This window comes from Saccostrea cucullata, unplaced genomic scaffold (assembly GCF_032062105.1).
Source record: "Saccostrea cucullata isolate Sc308-1 unplaced genomic scaffold, CSIRO_AGI_Scuc_v1 ctg31, whole genome shotgun sequence".
NCBI lineage: Eukaryota > Metazoa > Mollusca > Bivalvia > Ostreida > Ostreidae > Saccostrea > Saccostrea cuccullata.
The window spans coordinates 1,203,057-1,229,782 of record NW_026918875.1 but is presented as its reverse complement, the minus strand read 5'-3'; the positions used below and the strand labels follow the sequence as shown (position 1 = coordinate 1,229,782).

The window sequence follows — 26,726 nt, the reverse complement described above, 5'->3', positions numbered from 1 at the left end:
CGGTTTCAGAACACAGCAAAATTTTCATTAATGTCGGCGCGATTAGAGCGTGAAAAGTTTGCATGTATATAACATAGTGTGAAAATTTATAACCAAGACTTTGTTTTTGAATCAAACTATAAGAAGTCACTAAGCTTGCGGAGTTTTTTTTCTAACCTACTTTCGTTTTAAACGGCATTTATGTCATGTGATATTTATGTACAATGAGCAGAGCTATATTAACATGATTAAGGACCTTTAAAAACAAGGGATGGCATCAGGTGCCTGATGGAGTAAACTTTCCCGACTGTCGAACGGCCACATCTGCCGTGTGTTCCTTGTTTAATTATATTATTGCCCAACTGACTAACAATTTGTATTAAACAGAGTCAAAGACTTAATGACAGATTTACGACCATTAATTTAGAATTTGCAAAATGTTTACTTTAGGCCAAAGTTTTTATATTTTTTTAGTTTACGATTTTTTGACACAAAAATATGCATTGGGTGGTCGAAAAATAAAAATAATTTGGAACCTTGACATATTTTTTCTCTCGAGTAGCATTGAAATGTATTCAAATAAAAATAATAAACACACAAGATTTTTCAACTTTTAAAATTATCTTCTCTTATCAGTCGGTTTTAAGTCAAGAAAAATGAATCACACTTCAAATGACTCAAGAACAGAAATGGGAGTATCAGGCTCTGTTACTGTTAATGGTTTTCATTCTTCTGACTAACAAGTTTGAGTTTCCATAATAGACACATATATTGCACTGGGACAAATATGGGTAAAATTAAGCAAATTGGCTATTCTCTGGTTAGCCTTTCCACTTAAGAAAAATTATTTGAAAAATCCGAAAGTGATTGCTTTCACAACAAACCTTCACCTTAAGATATGCGTGTCCAGGGACCAACCTAGACCCACCCAATTAAGGAGACTTAACTTCTCCCTCAAAGAAATTTAAGGAGGTTTTGAAATTTAGGGAGACTTCTTGGTGCGTATACGTCAGGCACACTTTAATCATTATAAAACTATTTCATTGTTTAAAACTTACAATACATTTCAAAAATTTTTCTGTATAAACATTGTACATGTATTTAAAATGATAAAAAAAGATAAAAAGAATCTTAATCGATATTTCCCCCAATTACAAGGTATATAAATATCTAGAAAAAAATAATAATAAAACAGCATTGACATTAAATAAAATTTACTACTACTAATATTAAACTGTAAAAGTTTCTTATTGTCAGATTATTTGTTTATCAAACATATTTTTTTTCATTTCTTATATAGTAGTACAATCTTAAACTTCTAAAATTCCTCTTCTCATTAGATTTCCGGAATTTTGGCATAGTCATTATTTTGTTAATTTCTCTTCAAACTTGTTTTCAATATAAAATTCTGTTTCTAATAAAAGTTTTGATGCACACGGTCACCTGCATGCCGATTGAACAGCAATACTTATGTTTATCGAATCTGTCTTCTGATGTGTAACTTCTTAGAAAGCTAATAACTTCACAATTTATCAGTAAAAATATGTCTGTATTCACAGCATGGATTAATTATTTGACAATAATAAAAATCTAAAATTTCCTCCAACATCTTTGGCATGACATCGATAGCTGTCCAGCTGTTTTGCGTCTTCTTGTGTATAACTTGTAACGATAGTCTCGTTCAACCAGACGCTCGGCTGTCTCCGTAAACTCCGACCAGCAGAGAGTCTGGTAAAGAATCACGTAAGCGTTTGTAACCGTCAGAGGGCGCTATCTTGTTTTCATTTTAAAGATCCTTTTTGAAAACGAATGTTAAATGTGTTTCTTCTTCTGGATTGTGACATTACATTAATAAACTATTCTTTAATTTGGGACCCCAAACGAGAAATTACAATATCAATCGAAGGAATGTGTATTACGCAGGTAAGGCTACACTACTTTCACTTTGCTTTCGTACAGAATATTTGCAAGACATAATAAAACACACTTACCTATAACTGGTGGGCATTACCGTAAACAATTCCTATCTAACATCTTTAACTTTTAGACATATAACTTTTACATCTTTGAGTTATTTTTCTGCTGATTTATCATGTATTTATTTAAATCGTGTGGGTGTGTTCTTCTCAGCCAATCAAAAACTTTACCAGAATTTCGGTAAGCCTCGTTTTGGCGTCACAAACGATAATACGTATCTTTACCAGACCCTCTGGGTGGTCGGAGATTTACGGAGACAGCCGAGGGTCTGGTTGAACGAGACTACTTGTAACGATGGACTTTTTCATACCTGGAAGTGTAAAATCTAGAGGAGTTCCGACGGAGTGGTTTGACAATCTGTATTTGTCGAGTTCATTGAATGTTTGTGAGAGTTTGGGTTAATGATTAAAATGTTTTGTAAATTTTAGTTTGGTCAAGAAAATTTCGAGCCAGACACATTATTTTTATTTTCGTAAATAGGGAAAAATAGGGTCGGCGGAATCGTAAACCAAGAGAAAAAAAAACTTTGGCCTTACTTGATAACTTCGCATCATCAGCTAATATGCCAATAGTCTGTCTTGTTTTTAAAAAATGTTAACATAGTTTTAACTTGCTCTTTCGGATACATATCGAATCATTAAACTCCATTTGCAAATGATGGTTGCGTATTACTAGATAAAAAGGGGAAGTTGTCGCTAGAAAGGCACAAGTCGACATATTTGTCATGAAGTCAAACCGTTAGTTTGTCCACAATATCTTTCTATAGAAAAGTATGGAACGCCATAGCTGCCTTATGTGGCTATTTCATATTATGCTGTGGTTATTTTGTATGAAGATGGTACTCTATTATATCATGCTGTGCTTATTTTACATGAAGATGGTGCTCTATTATATTATGCTGTGGTTATTTTATATGAAGATGGTGCTCTATTATATTATGCTGTGCTTATTTTATATGAAGATGGTGTTGTATTATACATTATATTATGCTGTAGGTATTTTATATGAAGATGGTGCTCCATTATATTATGCTGTGCTTATTTTATATGAAGATGGTGCTCTTTTATATTATGCTGTGCTTATTTTATATGAAGATGGTGCTCTGGTAATTTTATATGAAGATGGTGCTTTATTATATGTTGTGGTTATTCTATATGAAGGTGGTGCTTTATTATATTATGCTGTGGTTTTTTAATATGGAGGTGGTGCTTTAATTATGCTGTGGTTATTTCATGTGAAGGTGGTTTTTTTTATGTGAAGGTGATTTTTTAAAAAAATATTCAATTTTAAGGTATTCCTCATATATTTTAAGATTAAATTTAATACCGACTCGGAGTTTATCAGCTATTATCTCGAAAAGTTGAAAGTAAAACACATACTAGTTCTAGTAATTGCTGTAACTAAAATCATTTAATACACCATTGCTAGTTTTTCTCTCTTTTTTTTCCTTAGGCACTTGGTTTCAGGTTGGTGTATTTTATGTATTAATGGTTTTTCCTAAGTGTGTCTAAATGCACTCGAAAACATAAAAATAAAAACGATCGCTAAGATTAGCACGTTTTAAAAATGTCGTTTTACTGTAAATACTAAGAGTGTAGGTACGACGGAACTTTTTTGGAAAATCTAGAGGGATTTGTTGTCTGTCTTTCTGGGACACCTCTACATTCTATTATAAATCGTCCATTGCTTAATTAAGTGCATATTTTATACGACAAGTTCAAATTTGTAGACGATTGAAGGGCGTTATTTAATCATTTTTAAATGTAGATTTCACGGGAAACTCTGTCCGAAACTGGTAGGAAAAGTGTAGATATTGTTTAGAATTAAGAGTGAACCGAGCCGGGCACCCCGTAATATCGAAGATTGCAACTGTCCTAACTTCATTTCTTTTTTATAAAGACAATAATATGACATTTTTAAAAGTACTAATTTTTATTACGGTATTTTACCGAATTTATTCAGACACAGCTTGGGGAAAAAAACATAATACACAAAATACACCATACTGACTTAAACAAAGCCCCTATGGAAAAAAGAGCAGGAACTAGCAATGGCGTATTAAATATGACCACCTTCATATAATATAACCACAGCATAATATAATAGAGCATCATCTTCATATAAAATAACCACAGCATAATATAATAGAGCACCATCTTCATATAAAATAACCACAGCATAATATAATAGAGCACCATCTTCATATGAAATAACCACAGTATAATACATATAATAGAGCACCATCTTCATATGAAATAACCACAGCATAATATAATAGAGCACCATCTTCATATAAAATACTAGTAAGCACAGCGTAATATAATACATCTTCATATAAAATAAGCATATCATAATATAATAGAGCACCATCTTCATATAAAATAACCACACAAGGCAGCTATGGCGTTCCATAGAAAAGCATATAGAAACAAATGTGCCATAATCTGTGATGGCTTTTATGTCGTGTTGGAGTCATCAGGTTTGTCATAAAGTTAAATTGTTAGTTTGCCCGGAATTTACCACCCGGTAAAAAAAATCTCTGCCTTTAAAGGGTATGCAAATGGCCATATTTTTTCCATAACGTTCGAATGGAGAAATTTTGCTATTAATATCCTACGATATTGAAAATAAAAAAAAAAAATTATGGGTAGCCCGAGTGGCACAGTGGTAAGAGCATCTGCTCGGGGTAAGGAGTTGATCCTTACATCACGAGTTCGAATCCCACTGTGGGACGTGGAGACCGGTCCTTAGGATGAGACAATATAAAGCGAGGTCCCGTGTCGCAGTAGGTGCTGACACGAAAAAGATCCCTTACTGCTCAATGGCCATGAGTGCCAAGTATAGTTCAAAATTTGTAGCCCTCCATCGGCAAGTGGTGGCGTCTCTGTATAAGTGAAAAATTCTCGAGAGGGACGTTAAACAACAAACTAAAGAAATATGGTCATATTTCCCAAACGTTTGCAACTGGGTAAACGCATGTTCACGATTCTTATATCTAGAAGGATATACTAGTACATGAAATGTGACCTTGATACATGCATGGTTCAAAATTACTTCAGGATATTGCACTGCAACATCGTTTGTGTAAATTCTATATTTTGGCATAAAATCCAAATTGTGTTTATGCCATTTCAGAACTCAGATGGACATAAAAGGTTTCCGAGTTCACGGAGTCCCTTCAGGGACCAATCCTAGAGACATCTACGACTATTTTGAAAAATCCGAAAATGGAGGAACAGAAATTGAGGACATTTACTACCCTCTCCAGAACAATGATGCTGTTGTTGTTTTTACAAATGATGGTATGCCATGAATCAACGCAAAAATCTATCTCAATTTTTTTTTTTACTGGAGTTATGCTTTTTTTTTAAATTTTTTTTTAAGGATTAACTTTTTTTTTTTTCAATCTGACTGATATACTTTAGTATTTTGTTTACATCTGTTCACTTATACTGTCTTATCTCCAACAGGATACCAACATGCTTTTGACAAGAATCACTCCATAGGTGGCAATAAATTGGTATTGAGTAAACTTCCAATACAGGTATCTTTTCAATTACATCTACATTTCGAATAGTGTGGTAGCCATTTTGTAAAAATTTTACAAACTAATCAAATTTTATATAATTTTTTGAAAGCTTTTCGCAAACGTCTCTGTCTTCCTGGAACAAGCCATTACACAGCTGCTGGATGAGAACCCCCCGCTGATGAAAAGCCTTGAGAAAGACAGTGATGTTGAAGTGGTGTTCGACCCAAAATTTATGACGTACAGAATTGTAGGGAATCCTTTCCAAATCGAATGGACGAAAAATTTCATCATGGACGCATGGCAAAAAGATCAGGAAAGCAAGAAAAAAATGACAAATGGATCAACGAACGGAGCAACTGAGGGGAAAAGTAAGACCGAGGGCAGAAGATCTTCGCCAATGGTGAATAGCGAAGAGTCGGAATCTTCGGAGGATGACATATCGTATTCCCCTCGTATGACTTACGAAAGTAAGCAGAATAGAACAGACATGGATCGCCGTCACAGTCCAACACCAAGAGACCTTTCAACAGTTTCCAAGAAGACAAAGAAATCCAATGACCATGACAGAGAAACTTTTCGCAGCAATATATCAAGTTCAGAAATGTACCCCCAGACATCAAATGTCAAGTTTAACTCACAGGTTTTAGGGAAAATGGATTCGCCTTTAAGGATGTCAGACTGCAGGGTTTCCTCAAGCGACCCAAGATCTGCATCAAAATCAACGTCTGAGTCGCGCAAGCCTGATATTACTGATAAAATTGCAGACAAGACGAAACCCAAAGCAAAACTCCAGAACTTAACAGATAATGAGAAGCACGGAATTCCGTTCAATGCATCGTCTCTTTTACAAAGCAGACCTACTCCTAGTCAGTCGTTATTTGCACCATCAGTAAATAAGAAAACACCCCAAGTCTTCAAAAACTACGATAGTGACTCGGACAGCGATGACGACATCAAAGGCAGACGACGAGTTCCAGAGGAATTCTCGGTTAGAGGCGAAGAAAGGAGGTACAGACCACCACCACCACCGATTCCGCCACCACCCTCTCGAAATCTTCACACCGCCTTCCCACCACCGAACAGAAACTTTCAGATGGGCATGTCTCTCTGTCAGTCCGACTTTCCTGAGCTGGCCTTGGAGCACGAAACACCCATAGGTGGAGTCATCGTGAAGCTAATTATGGGTGATATTCTCACACAAAAGTCGGACGCAATTGTCAGTCCAGCCAGTACAGATTTATCAACACTTTATGGAATATCTGCTGTGATAGCTAGGAATGCTGACAGGAAAATGAAACAAGAATGTGCCGATTACGTTGCTAAAAATGGTAACCTGCTATTTGGTGACGTTATACATACATGTGCTGGTGGTAACCTTGACCCCAAGGTCACTTACATTCTACACGCTGCTGTTCCCTCTTGGAGAGAAGACAGTCCAGAACAGTCTTGTCATCTGTTGACCTGTACCTACCTTAACTGCTTTCAGTATGCTGATAAAATCTGGCTCAGCAGTTTGTCAATGCCGATTATCGGTGCTGGTAAGACGCTTGTTTTGTACAGAAGCACTGTAATTATATCATGTTCTTTGCTATCTTTTCAATCATAAAATAATACATGTTCACCTGTACCTTTTTCTTTTTTAAAGGTTATTTTGCTGCTCCTTTGGATGTTTGCGTACAGTCATTCCATGATGCCATATTGCTGTTTACCCACGGCACCAATCCATCGAAACATCTAAAAGAGGTTTTTCTTGTGAGCAATGACCAGGACAGCGCATGCTCAAGTGTTGTGGTGTTTAGATCCTTGATGGACCTTGATGAGGACCAAGCATACAAAGCTGCTGTTGAACGATACTGCAAAAGAAGTCAACAGTACGATTTTTCTGCCAGAGATTTTGTTCTCGATAGAAGTTCACCAAGTCAAGGTTTGGACATTGAGAAAGATCGTTGTGGAAAAAATGACGAAGCTAAGGAAGAAAAAGGAGTCAACGAAGGTAAAACGCAACAGGAAAAAGAAAGTGAGGTGTCTGAGAAAAGAGAGTGTTTCGGTGCATATTCAATAGAAAATGAGAAGGTAATGCACACTGGTATCTGCCAATCAGAGAAGGCAAAAGAGAACAAAGAGGAAAGTTCCGACAAGTGGCAAATTCATGATAGTGATGACGAAACAAAAGATGAGGATGAAGAAAACTGGAGAAAATCAAACGATGATTATGCGCAAACGAAACACTCTGAAAGCGACTTGCACAATGTTTCATCGAAAGAAAACGACGATGCCTCTTTCCTGGACGATACTGCTTCATCAAGTGTCATCGAAAAATTATTGACAACTTGCGGGTCAGAGAAAAATTCTGACGATAAGAAAGGGGAAAAGAACGCATCCGATGAGGATGATCTGTAAATGACTTTCGAATGCTCTGGATGTTTCCCACCTTAATATATTGTTGACCTTGCACAGCCAATTCAGTATATTGTTGAACCTGAAAAGGCATGCAAACTGAAATTCTTTATTCACATATATGTTGCATTATATTTGTTTTTGTATTGTTCATATATCGCTAAAATATACAAATATCTGTACTGTTTGCAGTGTTTTTAAAAAGCGTTTCTGAGTAGTTATTGTTAAAATCTTGCAATTTTTATTCTGGCACACTCATATACATGTTAACTCTGTAAAATTGTGTTGTAAAAAGTTAAGATTATGTCAGCCATCAGTTGCCCTTTCTTTAAAGAAAAATGCTTTATTTCCACGTATCAAATTGTTACATAAACACCGAGTTGTTTTTGTTTTTGCATGATAAAATCATAATTATGCACAGATTCGTTTCAATGTGTGTTTTACATATATATAGCTCTAAAAAATTTTTGGTAAAATTCCGCGGAAAGTGGGGTGTCCTAAAAAATACGAGTTTTTTTAAATGTTTAAAACTATGAAACATAGCGGATAATTGTCAAAAAATGTTTTTAAAAAGCTTTTCTGTAGAACAGGTTTTCCATAAATATAATAGCCAATGTTAAAATCTTGACAATTTTTATTCTGTAAATTTAGCCAAATTTGTGTTTTACAGAGCGTATACATCTCTCTTAAAACAAGATACATAAAACTTCACATACTTCGTGTTGTTTTGTCAAAGTAGATGTTACTTATATGTTATAATATGTTATCATATGCACCATTCCGCCTAAGATATAGGGTAATGGATGACCTAAAACATACCGAAAGACGCATTTTAAATTAGCGTCTGGTCTGTTCCAGTGGTCTTGGTTTATTCTGGGGGTTGATAATCATACCTTTAGTGAACTAGTGTAAAAAAGTTCATATAAGATAGGATTGTATGCAGTGACATCATGCTGAAGAAAGAAATAAGTTATAAATATTTCTCTTAGGTCTATATTAGGTCATGCATTGCATTTTTTTAAAGCGAATAAATTTTGTAAGTTTGTTTCAGTACATTTATGCAAATTCTGTGCGTGAATTTATGAGAATAAAGTTTGATTGCACTGTTGTACATGTACTTTTGTTAAATTTAAAGCACATATACTTTAAATAAATTTATACAACTGAGTAAAGAAAGAAAATGTTGAGGAAATTATGTAAATATGTAAAGGTAAAGACAATATTTATTTAAGGTAGGGTAAATAAATAAAAAAAAAACAAACATATTGAAGAGCTTTGAGCTACATGTATTTTTGGATGTATCTGTTGAATTTGTTAGAAAAAAATCATGCTCTGCATCATTATTTGAACTGTATGAATTACAAAAAAAGTTTCCTTGAAAAAATTTCCAGACAGTTGTAAAGTACACAGTTGCCATTTCCATTCTGTACCAAATTAACTTGTTTAATTCCTACTATTTATTGGAGTACTTAATTCCTACTCTAATTTTATAAAATTTCAATCAAATCGTGCAAAGCAACAATTCAATCTTGATGATTCTAATATGCAGACTCGAGTTTCGTCCGTACGTATTAAGTTCAACGGATTATGTTAACCTATTTTGTTTGCTTGCTTTGTAATTTTTTTGTCAATGTATACATCAACCTGTCGACTATGACTGATTAATTTCATTAAGTTTTTAACTCTGTTAGGAAACAGTCCCCATATTTGGCATAAATTTAAGTACATGGTGTGCTTCCAAATCAAAGTTGATAAAATCTCATTCATATTACCACATGCACGGAGTACAAGAGTACAAATTATAAATCCAATTGTAGACATTTCTGAAGTACATGTATTACCTACATTGTTATCAAACATGCTCCATTGAAATAAAACATTTGCAATGTTAGGTATTCTGTTATCCATTACCAATCATCTAGGAAGCCTTCGTCTACAAAAAAAAAAAATTAATCGTTTGAAAACAAGGACCTCGGTAAGTATTCGCTGAGTCATTGAAAATATTATTTATTGTCATATTAAGCGAATAATAATATCACCATTTTATATCATATAAAAAATCAATATATCTTTTTCACTTATACTAGAAAAATGCATATAACGAACGATAAATTTCTAAAACAATGCTAGCTTTTGATTATATAATAAGTTAATGAAACAAGAATATCGACAGTCTTGTTTAAAGTCTACATTTACCAAATTCTGTGGTCGATGCAATGACCTTGTCAGCAAGTACAATCTATATCACTAAGTCTTATGTTGAGCGACACTTTTCATTAAAATTGTAAGGCCATTATTTTCACAAATAATGTCTACTTTTTTTCCTTTGCCAGATCATGACAGACGTGACCTGTTAATAGGGGATGCTTACTCCTTCATGGTACCTGATCCCACCTCTGATGTTTTTGACGGCTCCAATTTGTATTGCTTCAATGGATTTTTAAGTTTGATTTATGTTCATTATCTTTCTGTTACATCCAATATATCATCTCATCATGTGTCGGTGCTACGTATTGATTAGCATGCGAGAATTCGTCGCAATAATGTAGTTTTTTTCTTTCAATTACTGAAAAAAGTTCTATAAAATATTAATATTTACATTTCCAATGTCTTTGTCCAAGATAAAATTACAAATTGTAAATGTACTTTATTTCCCCATCAATGTATTAGTTCATCGAAAAGCGCGGTTAAAAAAAATCACGTGCAGGGCGGGACAAATAGCTAGACGGAAGCAGGACTTGAAATATGTGGACTGACGGAATCAAAAGCATGTAAATATAAGGAATAACTGTCTTATTTTTCAATTTCATGACGATGATCAATCGATTGGCTTGCGTGATAATTTTATGGTGTTTATGCAATTATCACGCAAGCCAATCGATTGATCACATCATGAAATCGAAAAATAAGACAGTTATTCCTTTATTTCATTATATATATATTATATTATGTCTATCTTTAGGGAGGTGTGTGTCATTTAAGGGGGGGGGGGGGGGAATTTTGGAGGGATCAGGGAGGATGTGTATGTGTTGTGGGGGTGGTTCGGAGGGTGAATGGGTGTGTGCTTGTTAACTTCAAGGAGTTGGAAAGAAAAGATATACGAAGCATATCATGCTAGGGTACATGTAAATTAGAAAATTAAACTTTATTCTAAATTTTGTTAAAGATTATTGCACAATAATAAGCCAACAATAATTAAGATAAACAATCCATATAAAACATGAAATATGCAGTATACAATTAGTTAATACTTCTCAAATGATAAACAGTTTCGGAATTAAATTATAAATATGACACACAGAAGAATATATACATGTATAAATGCACATTTAAATGAAAAAGGGACATATTTTGTGTATATTTTTTTAACAAAAGTTCAAGATCCAATCCTCATTTTCACAACATTCACCAAAATGTCATTTCTCAATCGTACATTAAAGGCGTATGTAGCTAGGTGTCGCTAGGACGTAATATGGTTGCCAAGCATCACTGTAAAAGCACAGGACTGTAGCTGTGATTTCAGGTCGTCAGAAATAGGATTATTTTGTAAGTTAACATTTCTCAAACCCTCAATGTCTTCTAACCGACTCACATCAATAGCTAAAAAAAGAAAAAGAAAAAGAAAAGACGAATTATAGAAGGTGTCGGTTGTGGAAAAAAATAAAGCAAGGACATCTACACATAAAATTGCACTATACGCACACATTATGCAGTTGTCATGTAGAAATAGCTCTTGAAGATTGGACAGTGAGTACACGAAATGAGGAACGTCTGCCAGGTCATTGCTGGAAAGGTTCAAGACCCGGATGTTTTGCATAATGTGCATATCTGGCGGGAATTGGCTCAATCTGTTTTTACTTAGATCCAGCTCTAAAATTTTCAGGATAAAAACAAATCAATAAGAAGACATTGCAACAAATACAATATATAACCATCTTCCTACTTTTCTTTTCAGTTCCCCGTGATTTTTAAACAATTTTTTAAGGGTAACTCAAGTTATCATTTAAAAAATCATAGGCGTCGGAAGCAAATTAAAAGTGGGGGGTGGGGGGGGGGGTGTGTAAACCAACGAAAAAAAGGTAAGCCCCAATTTCCAATGTTCATATTATATGTCTATCTTTAAAAAAAAAAGTGAGAGGCTAAGCCCCCCCCCCCCGTTTCCGACGCCTATGAAAAAATTGAGTAAATTTACAGAATGTGTAGAATTGAAGATGTATAATACAAAACCTGTTAAACTTGTGAAATTTGTTGGGAACTTTGGAGGAATCTTTGTGAGCATGTTGCTGGCCATAGTGCATTTGTTTACGGATACCGACTTTAGCATCATGTACACAGCATCTGGGATTTTAGTCAAGTCACATCCAGATAAATCTACAGGGAAAAAAACATGCATAGAATAACTCGTTCATAAACAATGCCAGTGGCATCATGTTGTTGGCAGGGGTGGATTCAAAATCTCTAGAGTAGGTGGGGTGGGACTTGTTCTTTCTTATCTAAAAGGTAAAATGCAAAGAGAAACTCATAAAACTTGTCCATGAGCCTTTATTATAGACTTTAAACATTGATACATTTTTAATTGTTTGTTTTTAAATGGTGTCCTGCCCCTTCAGATCCGCCTCTGGTAGGAGCCCTTGCCAAATTTCAATGCATATAACTATGAAAAAAAAAATTACACACGATTTAAGAAAACCATAGCATATGTCAAAAACAACATGCAGCTCTAACGAGGAAAGGGAGGCAACCCATCTTTGTACCTTAAAAAAATGTGCCATGTATGGTCAATGGCAAATTTTATCTTGTGTTTTCGGAAACGGTAGATTGACAATTGAAAAAATTCATTGAAACACATTTTGTCTCCAAATCATTGCACATGATAAATCATAACTTTTATTTTGTCGTCCAGGAACTTCATGAAAAATGTTCTTTTTATTAGTATTTTAAATAAAAATGTGACCATTGTCATGCGCTAGACAAACACTTTTTTCCATCAGGAAAAAGCTTGCAAACTCGAGAAATGGGAGTTTTAAACTTTTTTTTGGGGGGGGGGTGTCCGTGGAAACATTTTATCCTCCTGATTGTTTATGTCTGCTAAATATACATTGTAAGTCTTATTTGAAGTGTCTGTAAGATACGCACCCTCAGGATTCCATTGGACAAAAAAACTGGAAGAATTTTTTTTCTTGGAAGGGGGGGGGGGGGTGAGGTGGTAACTTGCATAGTAGAATTTTTACCGGTAACATATGTTATTTTTATGAGTTTTCTATAAAGTGTCACATTGGTCAATCATACAGCTAAATATTTAGTGAAACCGTAAAAGTCAACAAAATTCGTACTGACACCATATATCATTAACACCACGTTGATTTACTTTAAAAAAAAAATCTGTGTTGATTTTACAGATTTCGTATAAGTCAGATATAATATTTAAATTATGTAAGTGTTTTACATGACTTGTGCATCGAGTTCAATCCACATTGATTGAATGTGAAGACTAGATTCAAATTATGGGGCACAAAAAGGGGAAAGAAATCTGCATTTTTTTTAAATGAAACCTCTGTGACTTAATACTCGGAAATTAAAAACACACACATCAAATAAATCTTCCTTACAACTTTGACACATAAAAAAAACTAAATGAATGAAAATGTCAATTGTTTGAAAATATACATCATCATAAGAAGGTAGTCAAAAAATATCTCGTTTTCATAAGTGTTTAAATTTTACACACAACAAATATCATACCAAGAGATTGCGATTCCTGTGCCTCACGGAGCCTTCTGGCCACTAAGGCGGTCCCACTCGCCATAATGATACTCGGGCCACGATCTACCCCGAGTAATTTTTACCTTTGGGGAACCCCTGGGAAAGGTATTCAATATGCATTACGATCCCGATCCTTTAAAAGAAGGTTAGTATTTTTCGATAATATCTGCTTCTTTTTAACAAACTACTAATATTTAATTTTATTCTAAATGAAAAAAGCCTTTATTTTTAGATAGATGGCACAAAGTAAGTTTTTATTTGCCATATAATGGATCGGGCTTGGACTACAGAAGAAACTCTTCTGAAATGAAAACAACAAAAAGACTCGCGGCAACTCGAATGTTTAAAAATGGAGGAATTGATCATTCTGTTGTCGTGTTTATGATTTTAAAAAGTAAGTTAAGGTAGTACAGAATTTTGTGAAAATAATGGGTTGATACAAGAGGAATATTGACCAGTTTTCCTATTTAATTCAAAGGAAAAACATTGAATTTAGCTTATCTTGCTACAATCAGACACAAGATTTGAAACTGGGACATGTCTCAACACATTTTTGTGTTATTTATACGATCGTATACAATATATATTTAGTGATAAAATTTATACTACATATTGCTTAAGTAAAAAATAAAAACAGCGATAGATAATTCTAAACCACGAAATAAATATCAACATCGCAGGTAAATTGTAAAGAGAGAGAGAATGTGGAGAAAAATAAGATTTTTTGAGCCCATATTGTCCGACTGTTGGGGAGAAGTAAAATTGACATGACATATTGTACTAATTTTAGACCGTTAGTGAAGATAGATGCCCTGGCAGTATTTCACCATTTTGCTAGCCAAGGGTTTTTCATACACCACTCTCCTCTTAATCCCTTGGAATACAGACACAGTGCCATGAAAAGACGGAATTGTTTTAATCACATGATCTCACGTGTGAAAAAGTACATGTATGCACAAAGTGTATCATCAACAGAAATATATATTATTCAAAATCATGAAAGTTTTAAAAGAGTAATTAACAAGAAGGTATTGATTCTTCAATTGTTATTTAATGTGCAAATCTACATCTTCAATATAGATTCTAAATTCATTCTTATTTTGCACATATCTTAAGAATTTTGATGACACCATATCTATTCATAGAATGGCATTTGATCATTGTTTAATTCTTGCGTTTTTCATTCCTGAGAGTAAAAAGTCAAAATATGTCCCAGAAGCAGATATCGTCATTCACAAAAACTATCGCTGATTTTTCAACACCGTATGCCAAGGGCTTATGAGGAGAGTAGCGTATCAGAAACCCTTGGGTAGCAAAGATTATATTTCGCAGTCTTAGCCATGATGTGATAGAAATATTGGACCATTTCATGTTTCTCACATAATAGGAGTGGTGTATTTCTTCCTGAAAATCCTAATTTCCAAGAAACAAAATGATTCCCAATTTGAATTATACACTGCTTTCTTTTTCAGATAGGTATTAAATGGTCTTACATGTACATTAAAAAGTCACTGTGATGGAGGAGTTTCGGTACACTTACATAAGACTGTGCAAAGACAACCATGTAGAGCCACAGGAATGTGTCCTCAGTTATTTAAAAAGGTAATGATATTCAAAAATTGAAACCCCCAGCAATTTTGACACTTTTTTTGGAAGCAATGAATTATGAAGACTAGACAAAACTGTTGTCAAACTTAATATAAAAACTGAAAATTCCATAATGAATTACCCTCAAGCTCATTTTAGTTGCAATTCTTTGTATAAATTCTTTCTTTCAGTTTTGAATCTACACCCAAGCGTGGCAAAACAGTGCTCAATTTATCAACCAACAGCCTATCCCCCAAAACATGTCATGTTTTAGGAAAAGTTATTGCAACTGATCGAACCTTTGTGGAGATAAAATTTGCTGACTGTATGCTTAGTGAAGATGGTTTGTATAAATATTGTCCAGAAATCATACTTATTAAATATAATTGAAGTAAAGAATTTACCAGTAAAATATCTGAATAGACCAGTTCCTTATTCCTTTTTCTTGATTTCTTTTTTTTTTTCTTTTTGCAGCAGTGAAAGGTCTGAGCCATGGACTTACCACTAATTCTTATTGCAAAATGCTTGACTTGAAGGTAATCGTTGACTGCAGTGGAAAATACATAGACTATATGTTTTTTTGAATTATATAATAGGTGTGAATCTAAATGATGAAAGGAGAGTTACACATAAATATGGTATATGCTCCAGATATATCCTTTTAAAAATAAACATGCCATTCTATGAACTTCTTTGCATTCCTTTATGAACTTGAAATATTTCATGCTTAAAGTTTTCCAAAATGAAGCTGTGGTTCATTTGGCTAAACACTTGTTCTCTATCTCATTGGATGTAAAATTTTTAAAATGTGTTTAATTTGAACACATGTGAAAATTATATATATACAGGGTAACAACATCAGAGGCAGTGGAGTGGAGGCCATAGGAAAAATGCTGAGACACAACCACACAATTCTAAGGTACATTGTAAATACAATTAACTATCCTAGATCAGATCCAGCAAATGAAGACAAGTTTGCTTTATGATATTGGGAAAAAACTGAATGAATTCTTAATGTGTGCAAGAGAGCTTTTTGTCTTAGAATTACTCTAATGTAAAATTGTAAAATAATCCCCCCTCCTCCCTCCGGTCATTAAATGAAAGCCAGTCTGTGATAAATAATATACATGAGGATGTTTTACTGTTTCAGAAATCTATTTTTATCATTTAAATTGAAAAATATCCATAGATCATCTGAAGGGTATTTCTTACACATGCTGGAAACATTTCGTTTTAATGACTTCCCAGAATTATCTGTTTAATCTATACTATAGGTAGAAAAATACTCAGATTTCTTGATTTTCTTGATTTGTCAGTGTTGGTGTTTAATGCACTTTCAGTTCATTGTGGCAAATTTAAACATTAAAAAATATGAATATATGTATGTGGATATATTGTACATGCATAAAAATATAAATGGATGTACATGTACATGTATGTGGATATATTGTACATGCATAAAAATATAAATGTATGTACATGTACATGTATGTGGATATATTGTACATGCATATTTAGTAATATCATAACAAACAATACTACATACACTTTGCTTTACTGAACTCAAAGTAGTTTAATATAACCTGGCTGATTTCAGTATATGCCTTGAGTGGAATGCCTTTGGATTGTTAGATAACTCCTTTGCCATGTTCTGTGATGGCGTTGGATCCAACGACAATTTACAAGCCCTGGATCTTCGAAATAACCAGATCAGTCATGACGGAGCTGTGGAGTTAGCCGCAGCACTAAAAAGAAACAATACATTACGGGCTCTAGGTAGGAAGTAAGGGAATCTAATTTGTTATGGTTGATGTTTGTGGGCAACCAAAATTTTACAGGTTCCATGGACGTGGTTTAGTTGGATATTAATATATACAGAAAGTTCAGTGAAACAAATAGTTCCCAAAGTTATTTTAGTTGGGTGTAGGTTCTTGGGGTGAGGTTAGCAAATAAAAAAAAAAATCAAGAAACATTGGGTCCCCATATACATTGATGTTTTTTTTTTAGTAATTCATATATGCATACAGTTCACGAAAACTTAAGTTCAAATTTTATTTCTATAGCACTCTAGATGGATTTACAATTTCAGATTTACGATGGAATAGCATTGGTTTGCTAGGAGGGAGAGCCATTTTGGAAATGCTGAAGACAAACAAGACATTATGTCGTTTGGAGTTAGCAGGGAACAACATTCCGGGAGATATCTTAAAGTCCATAGGTAAAAATATATTATATTGTAATTATGATTAAAGAAAAAAATTCTTTCTTTTCTGATTTTCTGAAAAATTGCAGTCAACAGTAATCAGAGAATTTTATATAACTGAAGATGAGTTACATTCATTGAAATGTTTATGAAATATTTTCAGATTTAGCCATTAGTCAGAATGAAGACAGAGCTCTTTTAAAGGATGACCACAAAACCAAAATGACTGTAATGGCCAAACATGTTAAGCAGCTGGAACATGAGAAGAAACTAGAGGTTAGAAATTCTCAAGTTTTTCTATAATGTCCCATGTGTTGTTGCAAAGAAAATTTTTAAACAACGAATTTCAGTTTCAGACAAATCAGTATTTCATCTACATGTACTAAGTTGTTAGATTCTTCATGCAAGTGTTAGTTTCACTACCTGCATGTACATGTATATATTGAATTTCTGCATTAAATCTACTTGAACTTTCTTCAAACTCTAAATAGAAATCACACTTTTATGAGCACTATTATAGCCATCTTAGTTTTATTAAAATTATTAACATTATGTCTGCAGATCAGTGAACTAATGGATACAATAGATAAACAAGAAGATCTAATGAGGCGATCAAAAAGGTATGATGCTAAAGTCTTTAGATTGTAATGTAATGTTATTTTTCAGAATAAAATCTGCATTGGTTGTTTAAGCATGATTACCATGCTAAAGGTATTTTTCTTTTTCATATTCCAGGTCTACCAGTACCAAAGTTGAACAACTTCAAAATGCACTTGAAGAAAGAAAAGCTTCATTCAACTCCTTAGCTGCAAAGTAACTTCCTCAATCTTTTTAAAACATTTTTTATTGTGTTGATCCTTATCAACTATCTAGAAGAATATTTAGAGTGTAAATTTTATGAGAGCTGTTTTTTATTTACAGATTGGCAATGACAGAGTCTGAACTTGCCCTCACAGAACAGAAAGTCAATGATGGGAATATGCTGGTAGCCAAACTAAAACAGGAGCTGACGATCAAAGTGTCGGAGCACCAGGAGGAGATAAGGAGGGACCATGAGGTAGGTTTTCTGATTCCTTCAACTTCCTGCACATTTTTGATTAGGAGGGACCATGAGGTAGCCCCCTCTCCCCCTGCACATAACTGATCAGATATTGTTTATAAATGTACATTGTAAATCATTACAATTAGGTATTTGTTTTAAAAGAGTGACTGTGAGACATTACAGTCCTTAAATGCTGTAATTTATCCTTCACTTCTTAAAACTAATACAGGTAGCAATCAAACATATATTAAAACCTGATCATGTCAAGAAGAGGGTTGCACTTATAAAATCTCATTTCTTATACATGTAAATGTATGCTGCACGTAGAATTTACTGCTAATTCTCAATCCTTGAATGTTGACAAGTGCTTTGCTTGTAATATTTCAGGAAAGGGCTAAGCTAGAAGCGAAGTTGTATAAAGAATTATCTGAAGCCCATGAAAAAAATATTCAGCTGGAGACCAAATCCGAGGACCTGGATAGAAGATGTCGGATGCAGCAAGAACAGATATTTGAACTCAAAGAACAAATCACACACTTACAGGCAGAAATGAAGCTCAAAGGATCACATTTTGATGGTGAGTGCAACCAGGAAGAAAAAAATTGCTTTTTCTTTATCTAAACTTGACAGATATTTATTGATATTCATTTTGTTCACTGAAATTAAAGTAGAGTTCTTGTAAACAAAATTTCATGCATATGTTTAAGATCGAATTCAACAAGAGAAAACTCGACACAGGGATGAAATGAAAGAAGCAGAGCAGTTGAGACACAAAGAGGTAATAGTCAAATAAAAGTGTGACATCTTGTTTTACAGTATGTGCTTGCTTGGAGAGTAAGGTGGGGTTGGGGTACTGCTGCCATGTTTACCTAAAAAATCCATGTTTATAACTAATTTCCAGGTCGGGAGAGTGAGACAGGAATGTGAGGAGACAGAGAACACTCTAAGGGAGAGAATTCAGCGACTGGAAATGTCTCGTCTGGAACTGGAAGAAGAAATCAGTCGTCTGAAGAACAGCACCATGGTTGAGAAAATCCAGCATGAAGAACAATTATCACTGGCAAAACAGAAAATTCAGGCTGATGAGGTAACGTTACTGTAGATCCCCTATGTTTTCACAACACCTTATTTATGTCGTTTGTTTATTTGTATGTTGTTTAACGTCCCTTTTGAGAATTTTTCACTTATATGGAGATGCCACCATTTGCCAGTGGATAGCTGCAAATTTATGTCCTATATTTGGTCCATTGAGCAGTGAGGGATCTTTTTCGTGCCAGCATCTACTGTGACATGGGACCTCTGTCTTATCCAAATGACCAGTCTCCATGTTCCACAGTTGGATTTGAACCTGCTACACAAGGATTATCTCCTTACTTCGCAACTCTGGAGCAGATGCTCCAAACACTGCACCACGTGGGTGAATTTATTTATGTGAGATAGCTAGGAATTCTTTTCCAGTGTAACACTTACATGCTTTTTCAGGAAAACAGGTACAGGCAGATGGAGGAGAAGCTACGAGTCAGCATGGCCCTGAAGGATGAAGTACAGAGCAGATGTAATCAACAGTCCTCAACCATCAGTGAGCTTCAGTCACGCATCAGTTCACTTACGTTAGAACTAGAGAATGCCAAGAAACGAGTGGAGGAATCTAATGAGGTATTCAAACAGATTTAAGGAAAATTTCCAAGATTAATGAATGTCCTCACCTTCTAGTACAATGAAGCGCATTGAAGTGGTAAAATTTTCCATTTGGATGATACGTTCTGAGTCATGTTTTGAACGTCAATTATAACATAACGACACGCCCATTTCTTTAGAAAAGAAAAAGAAATATTTGTTGTAATGTTTTAGGACACCCCACTTTCCGCGACAAGCAACACGAGTTACACTGAAATGAAGATTTTTAAATAAGAAAGAGATATATATATAGAGTCCCTGCTTCTGTAAAACACACATTGAAACAAATTTGTACATAATTATGATTTTATCATGTTTATTGGAGTTAGCATAACACATGTATCAGTCGAACATGTGCTTACTCGGTGTTTATGTAGACCGTCAATTTGATTGGCTATTATATATATGGAATACCTGTTCTACAGGTATTTGATTGAATCATTTGACCGATTTTTCCTTTCTAAAGAAATGGGCCTGTCTAAAGATACATGTAGCTCAAAAAATTTCATCCAAATGGAAAATTTTATCATTTCAATGCGCTTCATTGTATATCTTGTTTATATCAATTATTTACAAATATTCATAGAGTGAATGCTATGGTAGGGACTTTGGTAAAATGCTATAATGAAGATTTATATTTACGGTACATATTTTCCAATAATTTTCTTGGACTATTTTTCCCCTGCTACTCATAGATATAATTATAAAAGTCGAGAATTGACAATTCTGTTGGTCTTATTTTCTTCTAAACAAAGTTCGGATTTTATTTCTGTGTTTGTTTTAATTTCAGCAATTAGCAGAAAAGAACAGCATCACCCTGTCAGAAGTAGGCAAAGTTAAAATTGAGCTAAACCAAACCGTCAACAAACTAGAAGCCGAGAGGAAACTTCAAACAGAACTCAGAGAGAAACTAGGGGAGGTTGATAGGAAGATGTCAGGTAAGAACTTAGTGCAGTACATAACATTTTAATTGCATGTTAAGAAAAATTCCTAGAGTTCTCTTGTTTACATGTCTGCTAAAAAAGAGATTGAATGCCTAGGCTTGCTTAAAATTTTCAGACTGATTTAAAGAAAACTAATTGTTTTACAGAACAACTTTTGAGACATCGGGAAATTTTAGAAGAGAAGGAGAATGAGATAGAGAGTCTGAAGAGACGTCTGAAGACTCGGGAGGCGGAGGTGAACAGCATCAGGGAGGAGGAGATGCAGAGGGCCCAGGTCCTACAGATGGCCGTGATGAATTACGTCAGCAAGGTCCCCCAGTCAGGGGACAAACTAGCCTAGGGGTTCGGCAGAGGGGTTCAGTCATAGGGAGGGTTGTGATAAACTTGACCACTTCAGTCCTGGATTTTACGGACATAGTATCCATTTTTGACTAGCACTTCAAAAAGCTATTCTAGAGAGAACTGTGCTTCCCGGTTGTCAACAAATTGTTAATATTGATCTCAAAATACAAGCCAGCCATTAATTTGTAGATCGCCGATATTTCACCTTATGTATAAAAAATTCCAGGAATTTAAGGGGAGAATGCACTAAAAAGGATTATTTTTGTCAAATTTGTTTGCCAATATGGATATTAAGCAAGAACAAGTTGATATTAATTATTCAAAATCTATGATCTTTACAGTTAATATCAAATATTTGCTTAAAGCTGTGATACCAATATTCCTTCACATCACTTTTGATGTTTGCATAGACATTTCACGATGATAACCATTTTAAGTGTACGATGTATTGCATGAGTGGAGATGGTGTGTGAATGGTTTTATATTTGAGAGGATCCAACATATATTTATATACATGTATTCATATTATTTTTACATTGGTATGTATAGATTATTAATAAAATGATCAACAAGTATTTTTTATTTGTTTTAAAGTACAGCTGAACTTTGGTATCTCGAACACAGATAAGTCGAATACCGTGGATATGTCGATGTGATTTTGAAGTCTCAAACACTTATTCTTTAAGTATTTTTACCCTCAATATCTCGAATCCTTGGATATCTCGAAGTTTTTTCTCAGTCCCATTGAGTTCGAGATAACAAAGTTTGACTGTATCTCTGTATCCTTTTCGGATGTATTCCACTTTAAGTGGGGACTATAAATAGAAATAATTGCTTCAATTCAAAACAAAATATTGGGCCAAAATTGTTGCTAACATTGAAGAAAAACAGTCATACAAGTAACAGTATTTAAAACATTTACTTAAGTCACATCTTGTATTAAAAAAACATCCGTACATTAAAAATATATTAAACATAATGAGCAAGCAATCTTGCATTTGAATAACACAATATACAAGGCTTTACAAATAATTCTATTATGCAGTTCAGTGTATTGAGATTTTTAAAGATTTATCCTGGTTCTAATCCATTGTATAGTGGCAAACACTGCGGACTGCTCTGATACCGTCCCTTGTCCTCAAGCACTCCTGTTGGGGAACAGATCCAGGGGTCAGAGGTTAAATTCTGCCATTGGTGCAGTTTGTTTTTCAAGTCTTCCAGGATTTTTTTATGTGTAGGATCTCCCCAGAGATTCACTTTTTCTTGTGGATCTTTGATGATGTCATATAGCTCCCATACATCACGATAATAATAGCTGTATAAAGATTTTGACCAATGAGTGGGGTCTCCTGATTTACTGCGATTTAGAATATCCTGAAATGTTGGTGAAACATAAAAATCTTGATCAATGGGAAATGGCATTCGAAAATTTAAATTATAAATTAGTTTATACTGATTCGTTCGAATCACTCTCATTGGATAATACATGGTAACTTCATGTAAATTGTGGCTTGCATACACAGTATCCCATGATTCTGTATTATCAGAATCTAAAAGTGGGAGAAGAGATTTCCCAGTCAGGTGTACAGGATGATGCAAAAGTTTGTACTGGGGGTATGGCACTTTGAACCAATCTAGCACTGTTGGCACAATATCCAGTAAACTTGTCATGGCTCTGCTTCTCTGAAAGAAAAAAAAGGGAGAATTGCAAACCATTATTCAAGTAGTGGTACCTCTAGCTCTAAGATATTTTATTCAAATTACTGGCATTACAGTGGACTAGTTCACATTGTATTTCTTTTCTCAAACAGAGCAGAGGAAAAAAAATGGTCCAATACTGTGCTCGTTGTTGGTAAATGAGTGACCAAAAAAATCTTATTTTCGTAATCATGCATGCCTTTTATGCATTAATCAATAAAAGATTATCAATCTTTAACTGTTAAAACTAAAGTTCATTTACCTTTCCCCAGGTAGATTTATGGTAGGGAGAGGACAAGAGAAATGGTTCAGACATCCCTGGCTCATACAGATTGGTTCTACCACTGGGGAATGGTACACCATTATCTGAGGTGTAAATCACTAGAGTGTCCTGTAGTAGCCCCTGTCTCTCCAGCTCTCCTAGAACTAGGCCTATTCCTGGAAAGGAAACATGTTATCATTACATCTGAGTTTGGAAGATAAACCCATTCTAATCCCCTCAAGATGAAGTTGGAGGGGATAAAGTAATGCACTTCTGTGTATTTGTGGGTGGGTTAGTTTACCCTTGTGTGTGTGTAACAGAAGTGAGGTTTGGAATGCTCTTTTGCAAGATTGTGGTCCATATTGCAGTGCCCTTGTTAAAAGTCTTGAAACTTTTGAAACTTTTTATTCACACAAGGCCTCACATGAGGCATAAGAGTACAACAATTTTAATATCTGATGGAAAGAGTTACCCCCCTTTTTGCATTTTTATGTTTATTCTACAACAAAGAAGTGTAATACATGTACCAATTACAATATGTATACAATTAACTGGGGTCTGTCATCTGTTTCAGATTTTTACCTTGATCTAGCCTGCTGATGGTGGTATACTGAGCAGCAATATCTTTTCTAGCAGCAGGTGTGTCTGGGATGAAGTATGGTACCTTAATGGAACGAAAATCATAATGAATGGGATTCCAGTCAGGTATGTGGCCCATTTCAGCACTAGAGTTATCCCCAAACTTCTCACAGAAGGCTCCATATTGAGGATGGGTGTGTCCACATCTGTGTGGGTCGTGGAAACCAATGTACAAGAAGAAGGGGCTGAAAATTTACATGTAACTGAAATATAAAATTATGCTGGCGAAAGATAATCAAATTGATGGTTTCATAATCATAAAATGTACACCAAAAATCTTTTGACTGCATCCACAATTAATATGGAGACCTGATCAACCTACAGAAAAATTCTATTTATAATGGAATACTAAGAAATACAACCTGCTTCTATACAGGGAGAGAAACTTGTTCACCAGCTGTTTGATGTGTGTAATGTTTCTTCCAACTTGTAAAATTGAATTGTTTTCTTCAGTTTCTTCAAAGTCAAATGAATACACAGACTTTGGTCCAACATGCTTTTTCCCAATGATTCCTGTCAATAGCAACAACTTATGTATTTGTTTTTCCATAACATTGGAATAGTTATAATACATTGGCAAATGAATAACAACTGATATAGCACATATTTAAGGTTCATTGATACTCTGATAAGAGAGATAACTCTTAATAACATAAATGTCTATCATTCCTTTATGATATGTCAAGTTGAAATGTATTTTTTGTTTAATTTTGCCCCGGAAGCTATGCCATAATTGTTTGTATTTATTTTATAAAATACATTTCTTTTGGAAAATCATAAAAGGTAAAGGAACATTTTATATGAGTGAGCAGAGGATTTATGAACCTTAATTTTATTTAAAACACACGTACTGCTGGGAGCTTTAATTGCTTTACTTTAGAAATTAAAATTTAATTTTTAATGCCCTGTTCACACGACGAGTTTAATTCGCAGTAAATTAATGCGAAGTAAACTAATGCGAATCAAACTAATGCGAATTAAATAGCGTTCACACGACAGCTAATGCTAAACTTGCGAATTAAATTTTTACTTCGACAGTCAGGCGTGGGGAAGGCTATTATGACGTCATTTGCAAATCACGTCACTTTATGCAGAAGCAAATGCATTTGACATAATGCCACAGTGTCTGGAGACATATTTCAGTGATTAACATATTTTTTCTTTGACGGATTTGAATTTTGCCAAAATTTAATTTTTAAGTTTTTTCTCCGTGTGAAGATTTTGTAAATATGTCCTTTTTTTAAAAAATGTAAACATAGAGTATAACATACTTTGAAAAGAAGAAAATGTTTACTGTAGTTCTTTTTCATACCTGTTTTAATATTTGATTGACGTAATAAGTTTGGAAGACTGCGGACTCCATCAAATGACATGAAATGGTGGGCATCTTGGTGAAGTCCATACATTCCATTCTGGTGCTGGGGTAGTCCAGATAATATAGTGGATCTGTAAGCAAAAGACTTACACTCATATTCTAGTGATCTGAATATTAGGATTCAACTGTAAAGATCTAGAACTCTATTACATATTATGTCAGCGGACAGAATTTGAATGAATGAAACATGTTATACTAATAGTCTAAACTTCAAAGAAATCTGGTAAAAACAAAATATATACATTTTTTCTGCTACTAGTTACCTAAATCATGTCAACGTCAAACTGTCAGATCATTAATAATGATGGGGCAAATATTTACATTTTTTCTGTCATTGACATGAATTTCAACCCAATTCATGTTGTGTCATTTGTCATATAATATCCTATAGGTCATTATCAATTTTATTTTTCATCACGTATAATCTTACAAAATAGTGTCTTAATTATACAGAGTAATACTGAGGGCTACATTATTGCAGCTACGTATGTCTTTGCATCCTTTACCTGCTAGGTGAGCAGCTGCTGACTGAAGTGTAGGCATGAGTGAAAATGAGGCTCTGAGATCCGAGCTTGTTTAGATGAGGAGTTTTACATACACTGTTGTTGTAGACTTGTGTCTCAAAACCAGCATCATCAGCTGTTCAAAGAAAATATATCATCATTATAGAAAATCTCTAACCTTTTGAGGTCAGGCGACACGTTCCTCAAATTTATGTTTTGTATCTCTAGGTATTATATATAAGAATATTCATACAGTGTATTTGTCATTCTCTTCTGATTATATTTCTACATTGTTTTCAAAATGTTTTTAAATATAAGTACCATATATACGATATATGCCATTCAAAAGATTACGCACTAGGGTTATATAAGAAATATGACCCTGTGGTATCTTGTCCAAATGCCTGGTAAGTACCCTAATTTTTTGTGAAGAAACTTAATTGTTTTAGTACCTGCATACTAACTTCAATGACAAATTCTTAGGAAAAGTTATATATTTTTTAGGAACGTGTCGTCTGACCTTAATTGCTTGGGGGGGGGGGCAAAAAGTTCCCCCATTCAATGCATTCTTACCCCTTCCTCATGTGATTTTGACATATGTGTGTGCAACATGTGATGACAGTGATGCAACACTATAGATTCATGTACCATGATCTTTTTACATAACTTACCGACTATCAACAAAACGTTTTTACACGTACAGTCTAATATATTGTATATAAGAATTATGAACTTGACAACTAAATAAAATCTTTCCATGATTTATAGGAGTTATAAATTCGTCAGAATCAAAACAATTCTACTTTCAT

The 26,726-nt window shown here is 34.2% G+C and overlaps 4 protein-coding genes across 4 annotated transcripts; 2 read left to right on the top strand and 2 right to left on the bottom strand.

Moving 5' to 3' along the window:
* The first annotated feature begins 5,098 nt into the window (after positions 1-5,098).
* Positions 5,099-7,906, top strand: LOC134273997 (uncharacterized). The gene is made up of 4 exons (XM_062756228.1): positions 5,099-5,258; positions 5,427-5,500; positions 5,595-7,023; positions 7,131-7,906. Exons 1-4 carry the CDS (start codon positions 5,099-5,101, stop codon positions 7,883-7,885), a joined length of 2,418 nt encoding a protein of 805 aa, XP_062612212.1. The 3' UTR covers positions 7,886-7,906.
* Positions 7,907-11,067: 3,161 nt separating this feature from the next.
* Positions 11,068-13,750, bottom strand: LOC134273261 (leucine-rich repeat-containing protein 18-like). Its single transcript, XM_062755452.1, has 4 exons — positions 13,625-13,750; positions 12,110-12,253; positions 11,585-11,752; positions 11,068-11,482 (listed from the first exon to the last, which is right to left on the bottom strand). The coding sequence occupies exons 1-4, from the start codon at positions 13,686-13,688 to the stop codon at positions 11,343-11,345; spliced, it is 516 nt and encodes a 171-aa protein (XP_062611436.1). The 5' UTR covers positions 13,689-13,750; the 3' UTR covers positions 11,068-11,342.
* A 1,342-nt stretch (positions 13,751-15,092) lies between these two features.
* On the top strand, positions 15,093-22,005 carry LOC134273990 (leucine-rich repeat-containing protein 45-like). Its single transcript, XM_062756218.1, has 16 exons — positions 15,093-15,247; positions 15,424-15,575; positions 15,707-15,768; positions 16,081-16,151; positions 16,830-17,008; positions 17,322-17,450; positions 17,599-17,711; positions 17,997-18,055; positions 18,171-18,248; positions 18,357-18,492; positions 18,865-19,054; positions 19,185-19,255; positions 19,379-19,564; positions 19,960-20,133; positions 20,945-21,092; positions 21,245-22,005. The coding sequence occupies exons 1-16, from the start codon at positions 15,162-15,164 to the stop codon at positions 21,436-21,438; spliced, it is 2,028 nt and encodes a 675-aa protein (XP_062612202.1). The 5' UTR covers positions 15,093-15,161; the 3' UTR covers positions 21,439-22,005.
* Positions 22,006-22,373: 368 nt separating this feature from the next.
* LOC134273978 (N-sulphoglucosamine sulphohydrolase-like) lies at positions 22,374-26,696 on the bottom strand. Its single transcript, XM_062756207.1, has 7 exons — positions 26,589-26,696; positions 25,921-26,053; positions 25,352-25,485; positions 24,402-24,552; positions 23,983-24,224; positions 23,401-23,576; positions 22,374-23,123 (listed from the first exon to the last, which is right to left on the bottom strand). Exons 1-7 carry the CDS (start codon positions 26,674-26,676, stop codon positions 22,512-22,514), a joined length of 1,536 nt encoding a protein of 511 aa, XP_062612191.1. The 5' UTR covers positions 26,677-26,696; the 3' UTR covers positions 22,374-22,511.
* Positions 26,697-26,726: the final 30 nt, after the last annotated feature.